This window comes from Erinaceus europaeus, chromosome 7 (genome assembly GCF_950295315.1).
Source record: "Erinaceus europaeus chromosome 7, mEriEur2.1, whole genome shotgun sequence".
Lineage (NCBI taxonomy): Eukaryota > Metazoa > Chordata > Mammalia > Eulipotyphla > Erinaceidae > Erinaceus > Erinaceus europaeus.
The window spans coordinates 108,284,549-108,307,446 of record NC_080168.1 but is presented as its reverse complement, the minus strand read 5'-3'; the positions used below and the strand labels follow the sequence as shown (position 1 = coordinate 108,307,446).

At 39.8% G+C, this 22,898-nt stretch overlaps 1 protein-coding gene across 1 annotated transcript in view; it reads right to left on the bottom strand.

The window, feature by feature from the left end:
• The window catches only part of SARNP (SAP domain containing ribonucleoprotein), a 42,347-nt gene that overhangs the window by 5,861 nt on the left and 13,588 nt on the right, over positions 1-22,898 (bottom strand). Inside the window, exons 5-9 of the mRNA XM_007533362.3 lie at positions 18,639-18,690; positions 17,438-17,511; positions 16,879-16,907; positions 15,546-15,571; positions 14,109-14,177 (exon numbers count right to left, since the gene is read on the bottom strand). Coding sequence (XP_007533424.1) covers positions 14,109-14,177; positions 15,546-15,571; positions 16,879-16,907; positions 17,438-17,511; positions 18,639-18,690 — 250 coding nt within the window. The remainder of the gene's footprint in view (positions 1-14,108; positions 14,178-15,545; positions 15,572-16,878; positions 16,908-17,437; positions 17,512-18,638; positions 18,691-22,898) is intronic.

Below are 22,898 nucleotides of genomic sequence, written 5' to 3'. Positions count from 1 at the left end.
ATAGGACAGAGAGAAACGGAGAGAGAAGGAAAAGACAGAGACGGGGAGAGAAAGATAGACACCTGCAGACCTGCTTCACCTTCTGTGAAGTGAGTGTGACTCACCTGCAGGTGGGGAACCAGGGGCTCCGGGATCCTTAAGCTGGTCCTTGCACTTTGCGCCACATGCGCTTAACCCGCTGCGCTACCACCCGACCCCCATAAAGATAAGTTTTTAAAAAGCCTAACTTTCTGCAAGATTTCATATTTGCGAGAATGCCTATTTGATAGCTCTAGAGGTGGATACTGTATTTCCCTCTAACACACTTTGCAACTTGTTTGTCAGCAATGAATGTATGAACATTTCCCAGATTTCCACAATGCTGTTGAGGCCCCAGGCAACTGATACAGTAGTTGTGATAACATAACTGAGACAATAGGAAGTTTACAGAAAGACAATTAAATGTTAGAATTTATAACATAGGCTCAAGGTGGCTGAAACGAACTGACTGGTATCATATCTGGTAAACCCTGTCCTGCTGGCAAATCCTTCAGGATTGTTTCACTAAAAATTAGAAATATATATATTTAAAGATACCAGAGCACTGCTCATTTCTGGCTATTGGTAGTCCCAGGTATCAAATCTGGGACCTCCTGCATACAAGCCCAATGCATTACTATGATACATATATATGTGATAGGACAGACAGAAATTGAGAGGGAGGGGAAAATATAGCTGCAGATCTGCTTCACCAGTTGTGATATGTTCCTCCTGCAGGTGGACATCAGGGGCTTGAACCTGGGTCCTTCCACATAACCAAGAAGCCACTGCCCAGGCCCTACTACTATGATATCTCTCAGGCCCTTCTATCAAATTTCCAGTAGCCTTGAAGGCATAAATCAATTCATTAATTCAATAGTCATCAAAATAGCCACTGAGCATTTACTTTAGGTCAAAAACTACTGAAGAACTGGAATAGTGAATGAGTAAAACAAAGGTGCGTGACTTCATTTATGTGTGTTTGTAAAGATATGTGCTGGGGGGTGGGGGGACTGGGTGGTAGTGCAGCGGGTTAATGCACAAGGCACAAAGTGTAAGGATCCCAGTTCGAGCCCCCAGCTCCACACCTGCAGGGGGGTCACTTTACAAGTGATGAAGTAGATCTGCAGGTGTCTTTCTCTCCCGTTCTCTGTCTCCCCTCCTCTCTCCATTTCTCTCTGTCCTATCCATCAACAACCTCAACAAGGGCAACAAAATGGGAAAAATATCTCCAGGAGCAGTGGATTCATAGTGCTGGCACCGAGCCCCAGTGATAACCCTGGAGGCAAAAAAAAAAGATATGTGCCAGGTGGTCCAAGAGGTGACACAGTGGATAAAGCATTGGATTCTCAAGCATGAGGTCCTAATCCCTGGCAGTACATGTACCAGAGTGATGTCTGGTTCTTTCTCCTATCTTTCTAATAAATAAAATCTTTTTTTTTTTAAAAAAAGTAGGGAGTTGGGCAGTAGCGCAGCAGGTTAAGCGCAGGTGGCGCAACATGCAAGGACCGGCATAAGGATCCCAGTTCAAGCCCCCAGCTCCCCACCTGCAGAGGAGTAGCTTCACAGGCATTGAAGCAGGTCTGCAGGTGTCTATCTTTCTCTCCCCCTCTCTTTCTCATTAATAAGTAAATAAAATCTTTTTTTAATTATATGCAGGGGCCGGGTGGTGGCATACCTGGCTGAGTGCACATGTTACAATGCACAAGAACCCAGGTTCAAGACCCCGGTCCCCACCTGCAGGGGAAAGCTTTGCAAGTGGTCAAGCAGGGTGGCAGGTGTCTGTCTCTTTCCCTCTCTGTCTCCCCTTCTTGATTTTTTACTGTATCCAATAAATAAATAAATAAATATAATTAAAAATTAAAAAGATATGTGCCAGTATTTATGACATTATTGCATTCTGAAGAGTATGAGAAAATTTCTGGTTCTCAGAACTCTAATAATTATGTTCTTATTTATTTATTTTATTTTATTTTTTTTACCCATCTGAGCCTCTATTTATTTTGGATAGAGACTGAGAGAAGTAGAGAGGGAAAAGGAAGATAGGAAGGAAGACAGGGAGAGAGGGAGAAAGAAAGAAAGAAAGAAAGGAAAGAAAGGAAAGAAAGAAAGAAAGAAAGAAAGAAAGAAAGAAAGAAAGGGAGAGGGTGAGAGGGGAAGAGGGAGTAGGGGAGAGTGAGAGAGACCTGCAACACTGTTTCACCTGCAGGTCAGGACCAGAGGCTTTTTTATTTTTAAATAATTTATTTATTTATTCATGAGAAAGATAGGCAGAGAGAGAACCAGGTATCACTCTGGTACACGTGCTGCTGGGGACTGAACTCAGGACCTCATGATTGAGAATCCTGTGCTTTATCCTCCCGGAGCACAGGACCAGAGTCTTGAACCCAGTTCCTTATACACTGTGCGCTCAACCAAGTGTGCCAACACCTAGCCCTTGCCCCCTTAGCCTTTCAATCACTGTAAATAGCCAAGTGTTTTCCTTTCTGTTATGAAATTTTTGGTCAAATGTGTGGACTATCTCTACTGTTTTTGGAAGATAACTTTGTTAGAAAGAAGTGGCCAAAAGTGTTAAGATGATAGAAACCAGAGAACTGAGCATGTATCTGCTTGGTCATGCATATGACCCAGGTTTGGGTCAAGACCCATAGCACTGGATGGAGGAAGCTTTGGTGCTGTGGTATCTTTCACTCCTCCTGTCTCTGTCCCTCTCTACAAAAAAGTCACTGAGAATAATCCCTAGCACTGGGCTGGGGCTGACAGGTTTTGGGGGGGATATATAACATTCAAAGTTTTATCCCCACCCCCACCCCCTCAATCACATGTGCAAAAGCAATACTCTTGTTCGCTCTCTCACTCAGAAACAGATAATACCTGGGGCGTTGTGAATGCAAAGCATGCACTCAGCCCACTGAGCAACAACTCCTATAACTAGACATTTTTAATTAAAAGCTTTTGTCAGTGATTTTCATGGCATATACACTGTAGTCAGGAATTAAGTCTCAAACAGAAGAGCAGCTGCAACAATTGGCAGCTTTAATATCACAGATGCTTTCTAAAGTGATTGTCTCATTTTATGAAAATTTTTACCAAAGATGAGGTCTCTACCTAAAACAGCGTTGTAATTTTGCTATTTATCCAAAGGTCTGACTCAAGTCTTCAAGATTAAAATTTAAGAATGTTTTTCTTCAAAACTTAAAATGTTACCCCAAAAACAATAAACATGATTGCTCCAAGCCAAGTGTGATAGGGCTACTGTTCTGCCAAAAGGAGTCCAATTTGATTTAATCAGCACCCATGGTTGTGTGTTGAAGGAGTTCATCTTTCAATCTTATTTTTTTAAGTACTTTTTAATATTTTATTAATTAATTTATTGATTCCCTTTTGTTGCCCTTGTTTTATTGTAGTTATTATTACTGTTGTTATCAATGTTGTTGGATAGGAACAGACAGAAATGGAGAGAGGAGGGGAAGACAGAGAGGGGGAAGCAGCCCTGCTTCACCACCTGTGAAGCGATTCCCTTGCAGGTGGAGAGCCGGGGCTTGAACCAGGATCCTTCTGCTGGTCCTTGCGTTTTGCGCCATGTGTGCTTAACCCGCTATGCTACAACCTGGCTCCCCATTTTTCAGTCTTATTACCAGTGCCACTCTGAATCATAAAGGCAAACTTGGAGAAATAGTGACCTAAATGTAACCCAGGCTTTTTTTTTTTTTTTTTTTAAGGAAATTTGAGCTTAGTAATTCAATATAATCACTAATTCAAATAGCTAATTCCCCAAACACAAAGCAAGTGTATTATGATTCCAACTAAAAGATAGCTCTCACTGCTCTCTGAGGAAACTAAAAAGAATTAACCAAGCTAGGCATTTTCCCTGGTCAGTGCAATAAACTCACCCATAATTCGTCCTTACACAATGTATAAGAAGCAGAAATCCCAATCTTTAAGAATTCAGGCAGAGATACGCTTACATGACAAAAGGGAGCATGGGCATTTCAGGGAAGCTCAGATAATGAATAAGAGTTGGAGTTGGTCACTTTCGGAAGACTGATTTAATAACAGCTATTATTCATATCCAGCACCATTCAATGTTAGAATCTTTTACATATTCCCACCAGGATCTAAACAGTCACTTCACCAGCTTATTGTCTTAGGAGCTTCCCCCCTGGAGTGATACCATCACATTTTGCAAAAAATAACAAATAAATAGCTGTCCCTCTTTGTAAATACATTACTAAACTAAGATGCTAATAGTTCTCAAGCCAATCTGATGAATGTAAGATGAAAAGTAAGACAAAAAAGGAAAAGAAAGAGCCTGCCTTATGGTCACTTTTTTGACTCTCACTACATGTGACTGATCCCTGGATGAAAAGCATTGCCTAGGGGCTTCTAGGTGATGGTAGATTAATAATGACATGGCCTTGACTTCCCAGAGGTAAAGGTTATGAAACACTCCAGGGTAAGCAGGCTTCCAATTTCATACTCTTAGGGTGAATGACAACAACTGATGGGTTTTCTCTCAGAAACACTCCAATGCTTAAACACACAGCTGTCACCTCCTTGCCCTAGTTTCTGAAGTCTATTTGAACATGTTTATTTGTAAATCTACGTCAGACTGTAGAACATGGGGTGGTCCCAAAAACCAATGCAGGGTCTAAGCTATTTTAGCAAATATCAATATAGTAAAGGGGCAATTTTCAATACTCCGCTCATATACACCTAACCCTACTCACAACATTCTGTTTCAGCTGTAAGATTAAAATCAACTTTCCTTAGCCAGGAAGATGCCAGGAATTTTAAAGCTACATTAGAACTGGAGACTGCTAAGAAATACAGTTCTTACACTTTTCTAAGCCACTAGATCCGTTCGCCCCCCCCCCCCCCTCCAAAGCAAGCTTTCTCCCCAACCCCCACTCCTTCCCAACTCCGGAGGGGGTCGTCTTGGTCTTGCTCTAGCTGATTGTAGGACAAAGCAGGGCAGGTGGAGGAAATGAAGGCTTCACACTTGAGACCCCAGGAAACTAAGTTTCTATTAAAAGTTCCCACCACCACCACCCCCCTTTAAAAGACAGGAAACTGCTGCTTTTAGGGACAAGCAGTGCAGAGCTTGGCAGCAATGTCAAGAAGTCAGTGGAGGGAAGCTAAACACTTTGGAGAGAAGGTAAATAAACAGTGTCTTAGTACAGATATACTGAGAATGAAGGATATTACCCACTTGAACAGTTTGAAATTTAAAATGAGTAATAGTAAAACATTCTTTAAACTATTGTATTTTAAATCATTGCAGATTATAAAACTTGAATCTCCAAAGGAAGGATCTAGGAAGTTGTACATTAAAAAAGGGTCCCCGTCACCCTCTAGAATATATATATATAGTACATATAGTACAAATTGCAAACAGCTTTGAGAAAGTACAGACTAAAACTTTAAAGAAAAAAATTGTTTTCCCTTAATCAAATCTAAACTAAGGTGGTTACTCCATCCACAAGCATTGGGAGCTTTAAAAAAAAACAACAAAACTATTATACATACATGTGTTTCCTACAAATAGTATATCTGAGTTGCAGAGATATAAAGGGGGAAATAAAGTTATAAAGGAATCACAGCTTGATCTTAAAGAGCACATCGATCTTTGCTGCCTTTATAGCATGCAAATAAAGAACACAGGCAGAGACTCTGTTAACGAGAGTTCAGTACAGGAAGAACATGCCAAAACAAGATTAAGGAACACATCAGGTATGTGGGTGAAAGAGAGATATAAGTTCAAGCACACAAAGGTTTTTTTCCCCCCCTGCAGAATTAAGAGAGACGGTAAGGGAACGTCAATGGAGTGGAGAACAGATAGTAACAGACAGGTTTTATATTAAGGCTTGTTTAGCAAATTAAAATTTAGCAAACAGGCCCGGATTTTAGCCCCGCTCTCCATTTGCAGTGGGGAAGCTTCATGAGTGGTGAAGCAAATATTACAGGTGTCTCTTTTCCCTCTCAATTTCTCTGTCCTATCAAATAAAGAAGAGAAAAAAAGGAGGGAGGAGGCATGGTCCTAGGGAACGGTGGATCTGTCATGCAGGCACTGAAAAATCACCAGCAATAACCTAGGTGGCAATAAAAAAGAATAAATAATAACAATAAAATAAAACTACTAATTAATGCACAAAAAGGGATTCCATTCCAATAACTTGGCTGGTAAAAACAACTGAAGGGTGTTCCAGGAGGTGGCACAAAGGATAAAGCATTAGACTCTCAAGCATGAGGTCCTGAGTTCAATCCCTGGCAGCACATATAACAGAATACTGTCTGGTTCTTTCTCTCCTCCTAGCTTTCTCATGAATAAATCCTTAAAAAACAAACAAACAAAAAAAAAAAAACTGAAGGCACTTAAAACAGATTCCTAAAATATTTATTTACTTATTTATTCCCTTTTGTTGCCCTTGTTTTATTGTTGTTGTTCTCTCCATCATAGGATGGAGAGAAATGGAGAGAGGAGGGGAAGACAGAGACAGGGAGAGAAAGATAGACACCTGCAGATCTGCTTCACCGCCTGTGAAGCGACTCCCATACAGGCGGGGAGCCAGGGACTCGAACTGGGATCTTTTTGCTGGTCTTTGCACTTTGTGCTACAAGCGCTTAACCTGCTGCACTCCCTGCCCAACTCCCTCTAGCGTAAGACTTTCATATCTCAAGCACTACCATGAGTCAGAGTTGTGTGGTACTCTGGCCTCTATGTCTTGCTCATTAATGAAAACAAGACAAAACCCCTAGATTTAACAGAATCCAGAGTTCTCAACCCCACTTTCCCTTTCAGGCTGTTTGCTCTTGAGGCAAAGATCACAGGGGGACCATAGTGTAGCATAAAACTTGTTTTTTTAATCAAAGTTCTGACATATTAGAATGCAGACATTACTTGGCAAAGGATATAGAGTGGGGAGATACAAAGGAAGGTGAGCTTTTTTTCTACCATAAATTTTGCCACCAGGTCTTGGCATTTAAATTCAATGAATAAAAATAAAGCAAAAAGGTAAGATTCAAGTGGTCACGATCTAACCATAGGAAATGTAGTCCTTTGCTGGGAAATTGTGCAGATGCAGTCACATCTGCCATGTTGTCCCCTCAGGCTACTGCTAGTTCCCACGAGAATTGGGACATTCTCAGAGTGCCTGTTTCGCCATGTTGTGCCCTCAGGGCATTGTCTATTTCCCCGCGATATTTGGAGCACTTTGGTCACTCCTCCCCCTTCCCATTTTCACAAGAGTTATTATCCTATCCTGGAGTGCTATGGTTACTCATCCCCCTTCCCATTCTCACGAAAGCTGTTCCTATAAAAGCCCTTCTTCTTCCACACCTCAAGCTCTTGCCAGCGCTCCACTTCGGTGCTCAGACGTAGGAAAGGTTACTGCATGAGGCGGCCATTTTCGCTACCTCCACATGGCCCAACCTGTTTCTCTAGCACCCAACTCTGAGGTGCCAGTGCAAATAAAGATTTGTGTTCCCTCTTCGCTCCGGACCTTCTCTCTCTCTTCTCCGCGGCACAAAACAACAGTCCTTGATTATCAAGGAATTAAATGAGATAGCAAATGTTGAACTCAACTCCTGAGTGCAATCCCTGGCATCACCTAGCCAGAGTGATGTTTGAATTCTATTTTCTCTCTCATAAATAAGTATATATAACAGTAGGGTACAAAACTCTAGCTGTACTCTTAATGACTCTATTCCTACTCTTTGGTCCCTATTTATTAAGCACTTTGTCCTGCTTTACACCTTAATGCCTTTCAGTCATTAAGTTGAAGATGCTACTATGATCCCAGTCAGATGACCCCACCAGTGTGTCCTGGTACCTCACCTCTCCAGAGCCCTACCCTACTTAGGGAAAGACAGAGACAGGCTGGGGCTATGGATCGACCAGCCAATGTTCATGTCCAGTGGAGAAGCAATTATAAAAGCCAGAACTCCTTCCTTCTATAATCCCAAAAGAATTTTTGGTCTACACTTCCAAAGGGGGAAAACTATTAGAAGAAGATGACCACAGGGCACTGAATGCCAGTTCCACTAGGACCCAGAAATTGTGACAAGGAATCTTCTTTATTTTTTTAATTTTTTTGTACCATTCAGAGAGGGAAAAGAGTCTGGAGAACCCCTGAAGAAGTCAGGTTTTGTTTCTTTTTTCTGGGAGGGAAGAGGAAAAAAGGTCAATCTTGGGATGACTTCACTCTCAAGAGGGATATAAAGAATTAAAACACATGAACTTGAAAAAAAATTATATATGTAGTCAACCCATAACAGTGTTTCTTGGGTAAACTATGGTGGCTACTGTTGGGTGTGTCTGTGGGAGAGGCATGGCATTTAGAACTTAGGTGGTGCAACTGGTGTGGAATTATACACCTATTATCTTATAATCCTACAAATCACTACTGAATTACTAACACACACACACACACATATACACATCTAGTGGTCATAAACATGCAACTCAGAAAATACGACTCTTAGTCAGAAACATCCCAAAGATCCAATTTATAGTAAACAGGGAAAACACAAGTCAAATCCTGTCATAGTATCAAAGACTTTATCTTGTCAAACTTACAAAGTGTTTCTTCTTAAAGCTTTCAATTTGTATTTAATTTATTGTCTAAATTTTTACTCACACATAGCTAACTAAAAAGTACTTAAGGTTAGAGTACAGTAAGAGTGGAAATTGAGCAAAGAAAAATCTGACTCCATTTCTCCAGTGAAAATTTCAAGAGTCTTGGTCACGAGAGAAAAACTTCAACTCTTATCTCTTCGCTCTTCCAAATTTCCAGTCAAAAGATTCAACAGTAGTTGAATGACATATATAAGCATCGATTGGAACCATAATAGAAAGGAATTGGGGGGGGGGTTATGTGGAGTGAAAAGAGAGGGAGGTGAAAATGTATTTGTGTTTCAGACAAAAGACATGTTCTGCTCCTCAGCAGGGATAAATGAAGAACCAGATGAGGGGATAAACAGAGGTCAGAGTTTCCCTACTGTTTGTTCTCTAAACAACTTCCCCACTCCCACCTCAATCTTTGTGCTAATGGGCTAGCAGAGAAAAGTAGTTTGTGCTTTTATCTTAGAAAAGAGCAGGTAGAGGAGAGGAGGTGGCCAAATATTTTATTTCAATGTTTTACTTATTAATGATGAGAGGGCTAGGTACATGTAACGTTGGGGATCAAACTCAGGACTCACGCTTGATGGTCCAACACTTTAGCTACTGTACCACCTTTTGGGTCACATTATTTATTTTCAAAGCACTATGAATCAGAAAATAATTTAGAGAACTCGCTAATTTTTGGCTAGTCCCTAAACTGCTCTAAGAAATGCTGAAAATGTGGAGTTGGGCCTTCACTTTTTTTGAAATGTGCTCTAAAAGCCACTTTTGACTGCTCTCTCTCTTTCTCCCTTTACTTAATAGGGCAGAGAGATATTTAGAGAGAGAGAGACCCATAGCTCTGCTCCACCACTTTTGAAGATTTCCCCCTGCAGGTGGTGGCCAGGGACTTGACCCAGGTCCTTATGCACTGTAGTGTGCTCACCTGACCAGGCTCGCCACCACCTGGCCTCAACTGCTTTCTCTCTCTACCATAATTCTTATTTTTAAAATATATTTTATATTATTTTGATGAGTGAGACAAAAGCAACACTATGGCACATACAGTACGGGGGGGCTAAACTTGGACTTCATGCTTAAGAGTCTAATACGTTATCCATTACACCACCTCCTGGGCTGACATAATCCATTCTTATCGGTTAACAGAAGTCTAAAAATATATATATACTATTTAGGGTCAGGAGATAGCTCAACTATGTAGATAGAGCAAATGTCTTGCCATGCATGCATGAGGTATCATGGATGACAGCAGGGTAACTACATGGATGGTGGAAGTGGTAATGGTAATAGGTAGTGCCTCTTTCTAAAAAAGAAACAAAAAAGGAAAAATTTGACCATGCAAACCAGTTACATGCATGAGTTCATAGCCTGGTACCAAAGAAACACACGCACATGCACACACACTATATTTATCCTAGTGCAAATATTTTTGGGAAAACTGATAATGTATATGAAGGGAGAGGAGGAAAAGCTTAGTGGCTGTTTGGTAGGGAGGCAGAAAGGAAGGAGAAAAGGAGGAAAGAGGAGGAAGGTCTGGTGTCTCACTCCAGTGAATCAAGCATTGTACAACCAATGGTGAATTAAAGAATCACTGTAGTCACCCAAGAATTGTCTAGCTCTCAGTCTCACCAACAAGATGGTCAGTGGGGGCTTTTTCTCTTTATCCATCTGTTTATATTCTAACACAATTTAACACAGATCATAGTCAACAGGGAAGAAAATAGGCAAAACTCACAAACTTACAAAGAGTAGTTGTTTACTATTTGTAGGCCTCTCAGACAACCCGTGAAGGAAGACAGCATAAGGGTTATGCAAAAGGCATCAATGCCAGAGGCTCTGAGGTCCCAAGGTTCAATCCCCAGTACCACACCATAAACTATAGCTGAGCAGAACTTTGGTAAAACAAAAATAAAAACCACTTTACCATTCTTGGAAAGCTTTTATTCTTTCCTACTTCCAGAGTGGACTGAAGCTTGGAAACTTTTTATTAATATTGTTATTTAGGAAATACATATACAGAAAGAGGGAGGCTTGACTGGCATATGTAATACCTGGGATTGAACTTAGAACCTCATGCTTACAACAGAGCTCAACCACTAGACCACTTCCTCTGCTAGCATTGTATACTTTTGGGTAGGGAAAAGATTATACCCACATTCCAGCTTTCTGCTTAGTCACTGAAACTTTAAAAAAAATATTTAAACCTTAGGGCACCAAAGTAAAAACCCTGTGGTGAGGGGTAGACATGCAGCTTCCTGGGCCAGTGGGGGGTGGGAGTGGGCGGGAGGGATGGGTCACAGTCTTTTGGTGGTGGGAATGGTGTTTATGTACACTCCTAGTAAAATGTAGTCATATAAATCATTAGTTAATTAATATGAGGGGGAAAATTAATTGTATGTCTCGAAGTTTTTTAAAACACAGACTGAATCTTTTTACTATATAGGCTGTGTATTTGATATGCAGACTCTTTCAAAAGCCTAGACCAAGTAGATCAGAAGCAACCAATAGCACAGCTCTATACAAAATACTGGGTACTGTACAGCAATACTGTACAGCAAACCCTAACAAAAGGACTTTTCAAAGTTAACCCAATTACCAAATAATGTGATGATAACATTAACTATCGATTGTCTTTTTGAACCCTAAGACAGCAGGAACCTCACATCTCCACTATAGAGCCTCTACTTCCCCCAGTCCTAGAACCTTAGGATAGGGCCCACTTTCCCGCATGCCTCTCCCAATCCGTATCAAATAATATTGCATCTGCCAATCGCAACCTAATCAACACAACGATTGCCACCTCAACATGCTTAAGCTCAGACTGTGTCCAGAGACTTCACGTGTGGAATGACTACCCTTCAGCTTCATTACTCGGGTGAGACCTTTCCTTTTATAGTATACTCTAATTCCATCTCAGGTGGTTCACTTTCTAACAAAGTCCCAAAACCTAGATATACACCAGTTTCTGTGAGAGAGAGCATATGTTCACATGCATCCATAAACTACTGCAAAATATATACCTGAAAGCAGAAGTACACTAGAGTATGCAGTGAGTACCCCCCTAACACTTCCTCTCCACTATTCCAAGCTTTGGGTCCATGATTGCTCAACAATTTGTTTGGCTTTGTATGTTAACTCTTCTCAGTCACCAGGTTCCAGATGTCATCAGGATGCCGGCCAAGATTCCCTGGACTGAAGACCCCACCAATGTGTCCTGGAGCTCTGCTTCCCCAGAGACCCACCCTACTATGGAAAGAGAGAGGCAGACTGGGGAGTATGGACCGACCAGTCAACGCCCATGTTCAGCGGGGAAGCAATTACGGAAGCCAGACCTTCCACCTTCTACAACCCACAATGACCCTGGGTCCATGCTCCCAGAGGGATAGAGAGTGGGAAAGCTATCAGGGGAGGGGGTGGGATATGGAGATTGGGTGGTGGGAATTGTGTGGAGTTGTACCCCAGGATCCTACCCTATGGTTTTGTTAATTAATCCTTTCTTAAAAAAAAAAAACTATTAAAAAATATTTAAACCTAAATACTCCTTTGGTAAGATTTCAAGAACTTTGCAACACATCAAGTTTAACTTCCTAAATTTAGCATGGGGGCAGGAGGCAGGGGAGATGTCACTCAAATTGCACTGCCAGACTTTATCCATCCTGCCAGATATGAGTTTACCATTTTTATTTATGGGCCAGGCCAAACCTTGTCCTTCATTAACAGGACTGACGCAGATATTACTTCACTGCATCTCTCTACTACCGAGAAAGAGAGAGAGAGAGAGAAAGAGAGAATAAATGGCAAAAGACTTCAAGCTTAAGACTGAAAACTTAAGTTGGTGATCAATCAGAGCCAAGTAGACATAGGTTATTTATCTGGATTTTGTTTTGTTTGTATGGGTGGGAGGTTCCTTAGTCCATAGTCACCATGAGGCTTCAATGAAAAAAGGCATGCCATTATATCCTCAAATAGTCTGAAGAGTTGGAGGAGACAATTTACAACCTCTTGTGTTTAAAAAAAAAAAATGTCTATTAATGCTAGTGCCATTCTTTTCCCTGTCAATCCCCGTTATCCTAAAGCAACAGAATTCTATTCTCTGAGACTTGAGCTGGAAACAAGAATGAACAGGCCTTTCTTGGGCAGGGGGAGAAGGAGAAGATGCCTGAAGGGGGGAGGGAGGCTAGGTTTAAGTTATGTTTCTGTGTATACTATGTGTTCATAGTGTATGAAAGAAAATGAATCCTTAAAAAAACAGTGGAGACTAAGTATCATCTAATTTACAATACACTTAAGCAACAATTCTGAAACTGAAGATGTTGTGTTATAAAGTGTGAGGACTGTGGCACCTGGTGGTGGGCAGCATGCTGTGGCAATATACATTTGAAGACCTATGACCTATATTCCAACATACAGGATTATAAAACCAAAGCGACATCAATAAAAATCATTAATAAAATGTGAAGATGATCAGATTTTTGTCAGTTTGAAAAAAGAAAACATTAGTCATAGAACACTATTATGCATGGCCCCCTTCCTTCCATACAACGTCTCTCTTTAATCATACATATTGGTTTGTAACAAAGTCTACTGATGAGAAATAAGCAAGCAATTAGAATCTTAAGCAGATGAATAAATAGAAATACCATGAGAGAGGATTTTTCACTACCCTTTTAAGGATGCAAAGATGACGAAGTCTATCTCCACACTACCTATGTTTATCATATTTAAATGAATGAGATATCATGTAAAACTGAAAGTGACCAAATTATATTGGAGGCCGCTATACTACAGCCTAGAGCTCCATGATGAGGTACAGAAATGTACCGATTGGACTATTCCAAAACTATCAACTCAGTCACATCATTAATTTCCTGTTCCAACCCTGACACGCATGGGAGGTAGAGCACCAGCCTTTTATAAGGCTCTTGGTTCAATCGCAGGCACTATGGAAGAGCACCAAAACAAAACCATAGAAATCCACAGATAATACAGTAGTACTTTGGTGTTTCTTTCCTCATAAGAATTTTTACAGGGGCTGGAGAGATAGCATAATGGTTAAGTAAAAGAGTTTCGTGCTTAAGGCTCTGAGGCCCAGGTTCATTACCAGCACCACCATAAGCCAGAGCTGAGCAGTGCTCTAGTGTCTCTCTGTATCTTTCTGTCTTTAAAATAAATTATTTTTTCATAATTCTTCCCAAGTATGTTGCATTTAGCTTTTGAGTTTAATTCATTAATGTGTGGATGGGTAGTGGGTAACCAAATTATCACCCCAGCATATGCAATGCTAGTAGTATAGGACTTTAAGCTTAAGGACATCCAATACTCCATCTATTGCACCACCTCTTAGACCCTGCCTGCTATGTGTAATCTTAAGAATCATATGATCTGAAGTCAGGCAGTTAGCATGATTTTGCAAAAAAGCCAATGTAACCACCAAATTGCTCTAATGTTTCTTAAAGTAGCACCTTACCTTTCTGGAGATCGAGGAGACATTTAGACCAAATCTTTGAGCTCTTTCCTTTAGTTTATCAAGGTTAACCTATAAAAATGTTGGAGAAAAAAAAAAAAACTCATTTCAAAATAATAAAAAATACAGAAGGCAAAAACTATGGTTAACAAAGTTAACAGTTTAAATAACCCTAGAACATCAAAGATACCTTATGTACCATATTAGAAACCTTTTAAGCAGCTTCTATATATTAAAGGCCTCTTCTGGAATGCAGTGAAAAATTCTACCCTAGTCTCCTTCATTCATCAAAGGTGGCAAGAGCCTAAGGAGGGCTTAAGATCAAAGTAGACCAAGCACTCCTTGAAATAGCAAACAAATGTCTAAATCATCATCTTCAACTATCATTTATAGTTCAAATAATTAATTCCTATATATTGCCTGCCTCTGCAAGTAATTCTTAACTTTCTCCTATGAAAGAGAGAATATCATTGAAGTGTTCCCTTCTTCAAAAGACAAATCTACTACCACTTCCAAATGCAACTTTCTTACTTTTTTAATCTTGGAACATTGATCTATCAATACTTACTTATTACCATAAAGATGAATTTAAGATATTTTCATTGCAGGGTTGGGTGATGGTGCACCTGGTTGAGTGCACATGTTACAGTGTGCAAGGACCAGGGTTCGAGCCCCCAGTCCCTACCTGCAGGGGGAAGCTTCACAAGTGGTGAAGCAGTGCTGCAGGTGTCTTTCTGTCTCTCGCCTTCTCTATCCTTCCCTTCCATCTCAATTTCTGACTGTCTCTATCCAATAAATAAAGATAATAAAAAATTTAAAAAGAGGGAGTCGGGCTATAGCGCAGCGGGTTAAGCGCAGGTGGCGCAAAGCACAAGGACCGGCATAACGATCCCGGTTCGAACCCCGGCTCCCCACCTGCAGGGGAGTCGCTTCACAGGTGGTGAAGCAGGTCTGCAGGTGTCTATCTTTCTCTCCTCCTCTCTGTCTTCCCCTCCTCTCTCCATTTCTCTCTGTCCTATCCAACAACGACAACAACAATAATAACTACAACAATAAAACAAGGGCAACAAAAGGGAATAAATAAAATAAATATTAAAAAAAATTAAAAAGAATTTTTTTTTAAAAAAACTTTATCTAAGATATTTTCATTGCCAGCACATTTCATATTCACTTATAATACTGAACCCCAAGGACAAGATATCTTAATGCTGAATAAAATGCCATCAAAGCTTGTTTTCATTTTTGGTGGTCCAGGAGGCAACTTATTCTACTAGTCTTTATTCTCTAATTTAAGAGGTAATGTTGAATAATACCAGTAATACCAAATGATAACCCCAGTAACAATAAACAACAATAACAGATTAATTAATAAAAAACTGTATAGTTTTAAAAGTTGGATTTTAGGATAATAGTAACAGTAATAATAATAATAATTCTTACCATAGGCTTGGTGTCAGGTGATAGGCCTAAGGAAACAAAAAGTTTTTTTCATTTAATATTTTCAGTTAGAAAAAAAAGTTGACAATTATAGGTAAAAACTAGGCTACATGGAAATAGTGTATAGGACAAATACCCTTTATAATCTGATGTGAAATATAAGGTCGAGATACAGATCTTATCTACATTCATTACTGATAAGATTGTTGTCACTCTGGAGTATAGTTTGGTATAAAAAAAAAATCACCCACAGTTTAACTTATGACCTAGCAATTCTCCACACAGGTATTACAAATATTCAAGAGAAACAAAAAAAGAATTTACACAAAGACTTGTATCTGAATGTTCATAGCAACATTATCTATAATAGTCAAAAAGTAGAAAAAAAAACCAAATGTCCATCAACTGATGAGTAAAATGTGGCACATTCATACAAAGGATTAGTACTGTGGTCTGGGAGGTGCCATAGTGAAATGTGAAATATTCTAACTTTTTAAAAAAACTTTTTTCATTTACTTATTTTGGATATATAGAAACTGCACCACCATATCCTGAGCCCCAGTGGAGATAGATAGATAGATAGATAGATGATAGATAGATAGATATACCCACAGCACTGCTTCAGCAGTGAAGCTTCCCCTATACAAATGGGGACCAGGGGCTTGAACCAGTCCTTGTGCATGGTATCATGTGTACTGAACCAGATGCACCAACACCTAGTCCCTTCTAACAATTTTTAAGGGGGAAAAAAAAAATCAATCCCTTTGGGGCCAGGTGGTGGCACACCTGACTAGAGTTTATGTTACCTACCAGGCTCAAGTCCTGGGTTTAAGTCCTTGATCCCCACTTGTAGGAGGAGAGCTTTGCAAGTGCTGCAGATGTCTCCCTCTCTATTCCCCCCCCCCCCCCCCAGTTTCTGGCTATCTCTATCCAGTAAAGGAGGGGGGGGGGTAAGAGAAACCCACACCAAAGAATCATTCTGGCTTGTGGGATACCAGGAATTTAATCTGGGAACTCATGATCTCATGTTACGTGCTTTACTCACCACACCACCCCCTGGGCCCCAAGTGAACCCTTTATTTATTTATTTATTTATTTATTTATTTATTTTTAATTGCCACCAAGGTTATTGCTAGGAATTGGTGATGGTACTACAAATCCAACACTCCCAGTGGCTTGCCTCTTTCTTTCTTTCTGATAGGATAGAGAGAAATTAAGAGTTGGGGAACATCTAGAAATGAAAAAATTTACCTTACCTCAGAAAAACAAAATAATTTGTTTTGAGAAAAGTGAAAATATGCTTATAACTTTCTCAGAAGAGTCTCTATGCTCTTACCTTTTGATGAAACTGAAGAAATCCCAAATCTGTACAAAGAAAAACAAGCTAAATTTTAGGAAGCTGTTCGCACTCTTAGGTGCCTGCCTCTGTGTTGAGTATACATATGGCACTTCTTGCTTGTGATCTCAAGTTTTGCAATCATTAGCTAATTCTAACAACCCCATGAAAGACTTTCAGTTTACTTTTTCACACCAAGACCTCAGAGGATAAACTAAAAAGAAGCCTTTCAGAACTGGAAGTGGCAGCCAGTTTCTGCTATTTTTTAAAAAAGGCAAACGTTTACACATTACAAAAATTCTATCGGGTTATTGGAAATGCAACTTTTGCATAGAAAAGTATGCTATGACTTTTTTTTTTCAACAAAGCAGCATTTTACCTATTTCAAATAATATCCTACCTCTAGCTACTTAAGTCCAGCAGAGATGTTCTAAATCGAACCAAATGAATATCCTTCTAGCAAGGTCTCTATTTTACTTAAATCAACAATTTTATCTAAAATTTAAGATCACACCCCAACCTCCGTATCATCATCACTGTCTCTGTCTGAAATACTCACCTAGCTGCCCGGGCAGCTTTTTTACTCTCCAGACTCACAGGTACATTGAATCGTTCAGCTCTCTTCTGCATTCTCTTATTGAGGATAAACAAAAGAGAAAGAGAGAAAAAAATTTTTTTTTTGATTTGCATCTTTTAAGACAAAGAGATCCGTATCTTCAGGACATCTTGAGTAATTTGTCTAAAATGAGAACACTGATAAATCCCGAAGGTTCAGGTTGTATCTATCCTAGGTATTAACAGCCCTTTCAAAGAAAAAATAAGCACAAAAAACCACTATTTCATTCATGTGCTCAAAAACAAATGGGAGGAATGAAATAACACAAAACTTGCATTCTGCACAAAGCCAGGTAGACAAAAAGCTGGGTTTGGTTGACCTTTGTCAAAGGATCAAAGAAACAGCTTGGAACACATTAGTGTTCTTCCACTAAGAAATGAGGCTGTATTATCCCTGCCTTTTTTTTTTTTAACTTTAAAGTTAGGAAAAAGGAAGAAACCTAATATTTATGATCCTGAGACAGAATCCAGAGAAATTTTAATCTCCCAACTAACAAGTAGTAATGTAAGTATAAAATTTTCTCGTTATTTTTCAGCTCATTCATAGTGCAAAACTTTAATCCTAGTTTGTTAGTAGCTTTATGAGTTATCACTGAAAGCACAGTAACACATACATACACACACACACACACACACACACGGCATCAAAGGTGACGCCTAACATGCAAGCACAAATATTTTTAAAACATTTTTTAAATTTTTAAAAATATTTATTTTTCCTTTTGTTGTCCCTTTTTTATTGTTGTAGTTATTATTATCATCGTTGTTATTGATACTGTTGTTGTTGGATAGGACAGAGAGAAATGGAGAGAGGAGGGGAAGACAGAGAGGGGGAGAGAAAGATAGACACCTGCAGACCAGCTTCACTGCTTGCAAAGCGACTCCCCTCCAGGTATGGAGCCGGGGGCTTGAACCGGGATCCTTATGCCGGTCCTTGAGTTTTGCACCACGTGCACTTAACCTGCTGTGCTACCACCCGACTCCCCCAAATATTTTTTAAACTATAGTTGGCGGGAAAATTTTTTGACATGAAAAATCGTCTGCCATGGTTAAAATGTCTTAAGTGATGATGTAAATAAAATACAGAATAAAAAATCAAATATAAATATCGATATTGTTATTTTATGAAGAAGCAGAATACCAACCTCAGTCTGTGGCATTTCAGATGTAATTTTGACCACTTTCTTCTCTGCTGTCCTAAAAAGGAAGATTAAAAATATATATATTGTGGTCCAGGAGGTGGCACAATGGATGAAGCATTGGACTCTCAAGCATGAGGTCCTGAGTTCAATCCCCAGCAGCACATGTACCAGAGTGATGTCTGATTCTATCTCTCTCTCTCCTCCTATCTTTCTCATTAATAAATAAAATACTTAAATATATATCAGAAAACCTACAAGTTGTGTAAGCATTTCCATGAACAGTCAGAACTTCAGTTCCTTGCACTGCCATCTATTGATAAGAGTTCAAACAACAGACTAAGCTACTTTTCTGAGGGCTAAGAAAGTAATCAAAAAAGAAGTCTGGCTACATATATTGTGCTGAAAGATACCAGAAATCATTTCTATTAACTTTTCAGGACTTCAAATTTACTTCTGGACTAAAGACTATTTCTCTAACCCTTATATAAATATGAGTTCTCAATTTTTACAACAAAATATAGGAAGTGCTCTATAACCTCTGGTTTCCTTTTACAAATCTCATTTCTCCCACAGGGACAGCAGCTCCAGCTGAATAGTGGGACAATTAAATATGCCAAAGGGAATGGAAAGGAATAAAGGCTAAGGGGACTGAGCTTGAATTACGAAAACATGATTAAGTTGCTAGTCAAAAGATTTAAGGGGGGGGGGAAGATTTAAGAGAAACAAGAGCGAGGACCATGGGGGCGGGAGACAAAGTTCGGAAGTACCTAGGATAAATAGAAGGGCATTAATCCTCCACCAAACAACTCCCATAAAACTGTGGGTCATAACCAGTCTCATTAAGGTCCCTCATTTAGAGATATAGGCAGCTTTTGTTCTAAAACCCCAGACACTTTTCCCATTTGATGCTTTGAAAGGTAGTAATGGTTTAATGGCATTTTCAGAGGAAGCAATTCTAAAACAGGAACTTAACTCTCCATCCTTTTGTTGAAGTCTCTGGACTGAGAGGCAAGTAATGAGTGCCCCCTGCTGACCATAACTAAATACTACAATTAACTGCTAGGGGAAATTTTTAAAAATCAAACCATAAACAGGTACATTTTTAGAGAAATTTAAGCCAGTGAAACGAGGGGGGGAGTCTCCTTTTGAATGGTTAGAGGACCTACATAAGCTCTGAACATTGTGAATTTTAAAGAAAGTTGTGAATTCTTCCCATCTCCTGACCATCAGTCCTTCCCCAGCCCTCTCTAGTTCAGCTACAAAGGGACACCAAAGCTTTATGTTTTACTTGAAGTCCAAAGTCATTAAGAAAGCAGTTCCATCCACTAACTCCAGCTTAATGACTTCCTCCACATTCCCATCTTGAATCACAATCATTGCAGTACACCTCACGCTAGAAAAGGAACCCTAGAGGCAAAGTTTCCTTATGTTCTGTTCTGACTCTACTAGGTACAATCAAACTCAAGCAATAAATACACACCAAATTCTGGGAGTCATAGGTACTATCTTCTTTTTACTCACAAATGTCTCTCCTACCCTACAGTCACTAAAACACTTTCTACTAACTACAGGAACCCAGAATCCTTTCTTTCTTTCTTTTTCCTCCAGGGTTATTGCTAGGGCTCAGTGCTTGAACCACGAATCCACTGCTCCTGGAGGCCATTTTTTCCCATTTTGTTGCCTTTGTTATTGTCATTATTGTTATTGTTGCCACTGATATTAATAGGACAGAGAGAAATGGAGAGAGATGGGAGGACAGAGAGGGGGTGGAACCCAACGCCTGAACCCCCAGAATCTTTCTGTACATACTTCAGTCTAACTACAACCATCCATCTAAAAAAGCAAAATCACACACATATTTCAATTTCCTTATTTAAAATTTAAAACCCTTTAAAATAAGAGAATTACATATTCTACATAATCTAAGGGTTATTACCTATAAATATTCAAGAATATTATTTTTTTAAGATTTTATTTATTTACTCATGAAGACAGGAGGAAAGAGAGAGAAAGAAACAGACATTCCTAAGGTGCATGTGCTCCTGGGGATTGAACTCAGGATCTCATAGTTGAGAGTCCAACACCCTATCCACTGTGCCACCTCCCAGGCCAACAGACATCATCATTATTTTGCCTCCAGGGTTATTGCTGGGGCTCCGTGGCTGCACTATGAACCCACTGTTCCTGGAGGCCATTTTTCAATTTTGTTGCCCTTGGAATTGTCATACCTTGTTGTTATTGCTGTTGTTGTTGCTGGATAGGACAGAAAAAAATTGAGAGAGGAAGGGAAGACAGAGGGGGAGAGAAAGACAGACACCTGCTTCACCACCTGTGGTGGGGAGCCAGGGGCTCGAACTGGGATCCTTACACTGGTCCTTGCACCTCGCACCATGTTCGCTTAACCCACTGCGCTACCACCTGGCCCCCGACTCATTATTTTTTTTATAAATATTTATTTATTCATTCCCTCTTGTTGCCCTTATTGTTTTATTGTTGTAGTTATTACTGTTATTGATATCATCATTGTTGGATAGGACAGAGAGAAATGGAGAGGAGGGGAAGACAGAGGGGGAGAGAAAGACAGACACCTGCAGACCTGCTTCACCGCTTGTGACTCTTCTGCAGGTGGGGAGCCAGAGGCTCGAACCAGGATCCTTACTCCAGTCCTTGCGCTTTGCACCACGTGCACTTAACCCACTGCACTGCCACCGACTCTCGACTTCATTATTTTTAATTAACATATGCCTATTATCATCTTATTTACTCAGTCTTCCTTCTTGCCCCTGAAATCCCCATTATCTTTTTTCTTTTGTTAATATACCAGAGCACTGCACAGCTCTGGTTTACAGTGGTGCTGGAGATTAAACCTAGAATGTCAGAGCCTCTATATAACCATTATTCTATCTCTCCTACCTGTACCATGAATCCACTGCTACCGTCTTTTTTTTTTCCTTGATAGGATAGAAACTGATAAGGGAGTGACAGAGGGGGAGAAAGAAAGATACCTGTAGTACTTGCTTCACTATTTGTGAAGCTACCTGCAGGAGGGCAGGTAGGGAGTGGAGGCTTAAGTCTGAGTCCTTGCACATGGTAATGTGTGTGCTTAACCAGGTGTCACACTACTCAGCCCCCCACATCTACTTTTAAACCACACCATAAGCCACTTTCAGAAAAAGCTTTCAATACCTCTAAATATAAAGCTCTTTCGATTTATTATGTATGCTGAAAATTAAGCTTTTGGTGGCCGGGGAGATAGCAATAATGATGCACATAATAGTGATGCAAACAGACTCTCCAAAGTCCCACATTCAATACACTACACCACTACAACTCGGAGCTGAGCAGTTCTCTGGTAAAAAAAAAAAAAAAGTAAGTAATAATAGCAAATAAAATCAGTTTTAGGGGGAAGAAGGTAGTATACTCAGTAGAGCAAACATATTACCGTGTGAGAAGATCAGGTTTTAAGTCCCTGGTCTTCACCTAGGGAGGTGGGAAGGGAAGGGATGCTTTACAGGTGGTGGAGTAGTGATGCAAATGTCTTTTTCTCTCTTCTGTTTTCTCACCCCCTCCCTCTCTAGCTTCTGTCTCTATGAAACAAAAGGATGAAAACAATAATGGTTGCCAAGAGTGTTGGAGTTGTAATGCAGGCACCTAGCTCCAATAACAAGTCTGACAACAAAAGTAAAAAACATAAAATGTATATCCCGTCATGCAGCAAATTCACTGCTAGGAATTTATCTTTGCACAAGTTTAAAACTACTTGCATAAGGGCGGGAGTAGATAGCATAATGGTTATGCAAAGGCTCCAAAGTCCCAGGTTCAGTCCCCTGCACCACCATTTAACAAGCTGAGCAATGCTCTGGTTTAAAAAAAAAAAAAAAAAAGTTGCAGAATGACATACAGCACTGTACTGTTTGGTATTATGAATTATCTAAATTTCTATCAATAGGAATATGGAAAGACTGCTGTTCAACCATAGAAAGCAGCTAGAAAAAAAGCTCTAAACTAATAACCATTAAATCTTGGTGACTGAGTAGACATACTGAACTATTCTCATAACTTCTGTATATATTTGTAATATTCCACAGCTAAGGCTAGAAAAAAAGGTAGCGAGATGAAGGGAGAGAACTGTCATCTACTAGAACTGTCATTTAATCAGCCCTATTTCATAGCATTGGTGACAGAGAATATTTGTAGAGCAATTGCAACCATCCCTAGTACATAACTAACATCTAAATATATTAAATATATGAAAATAAAAAT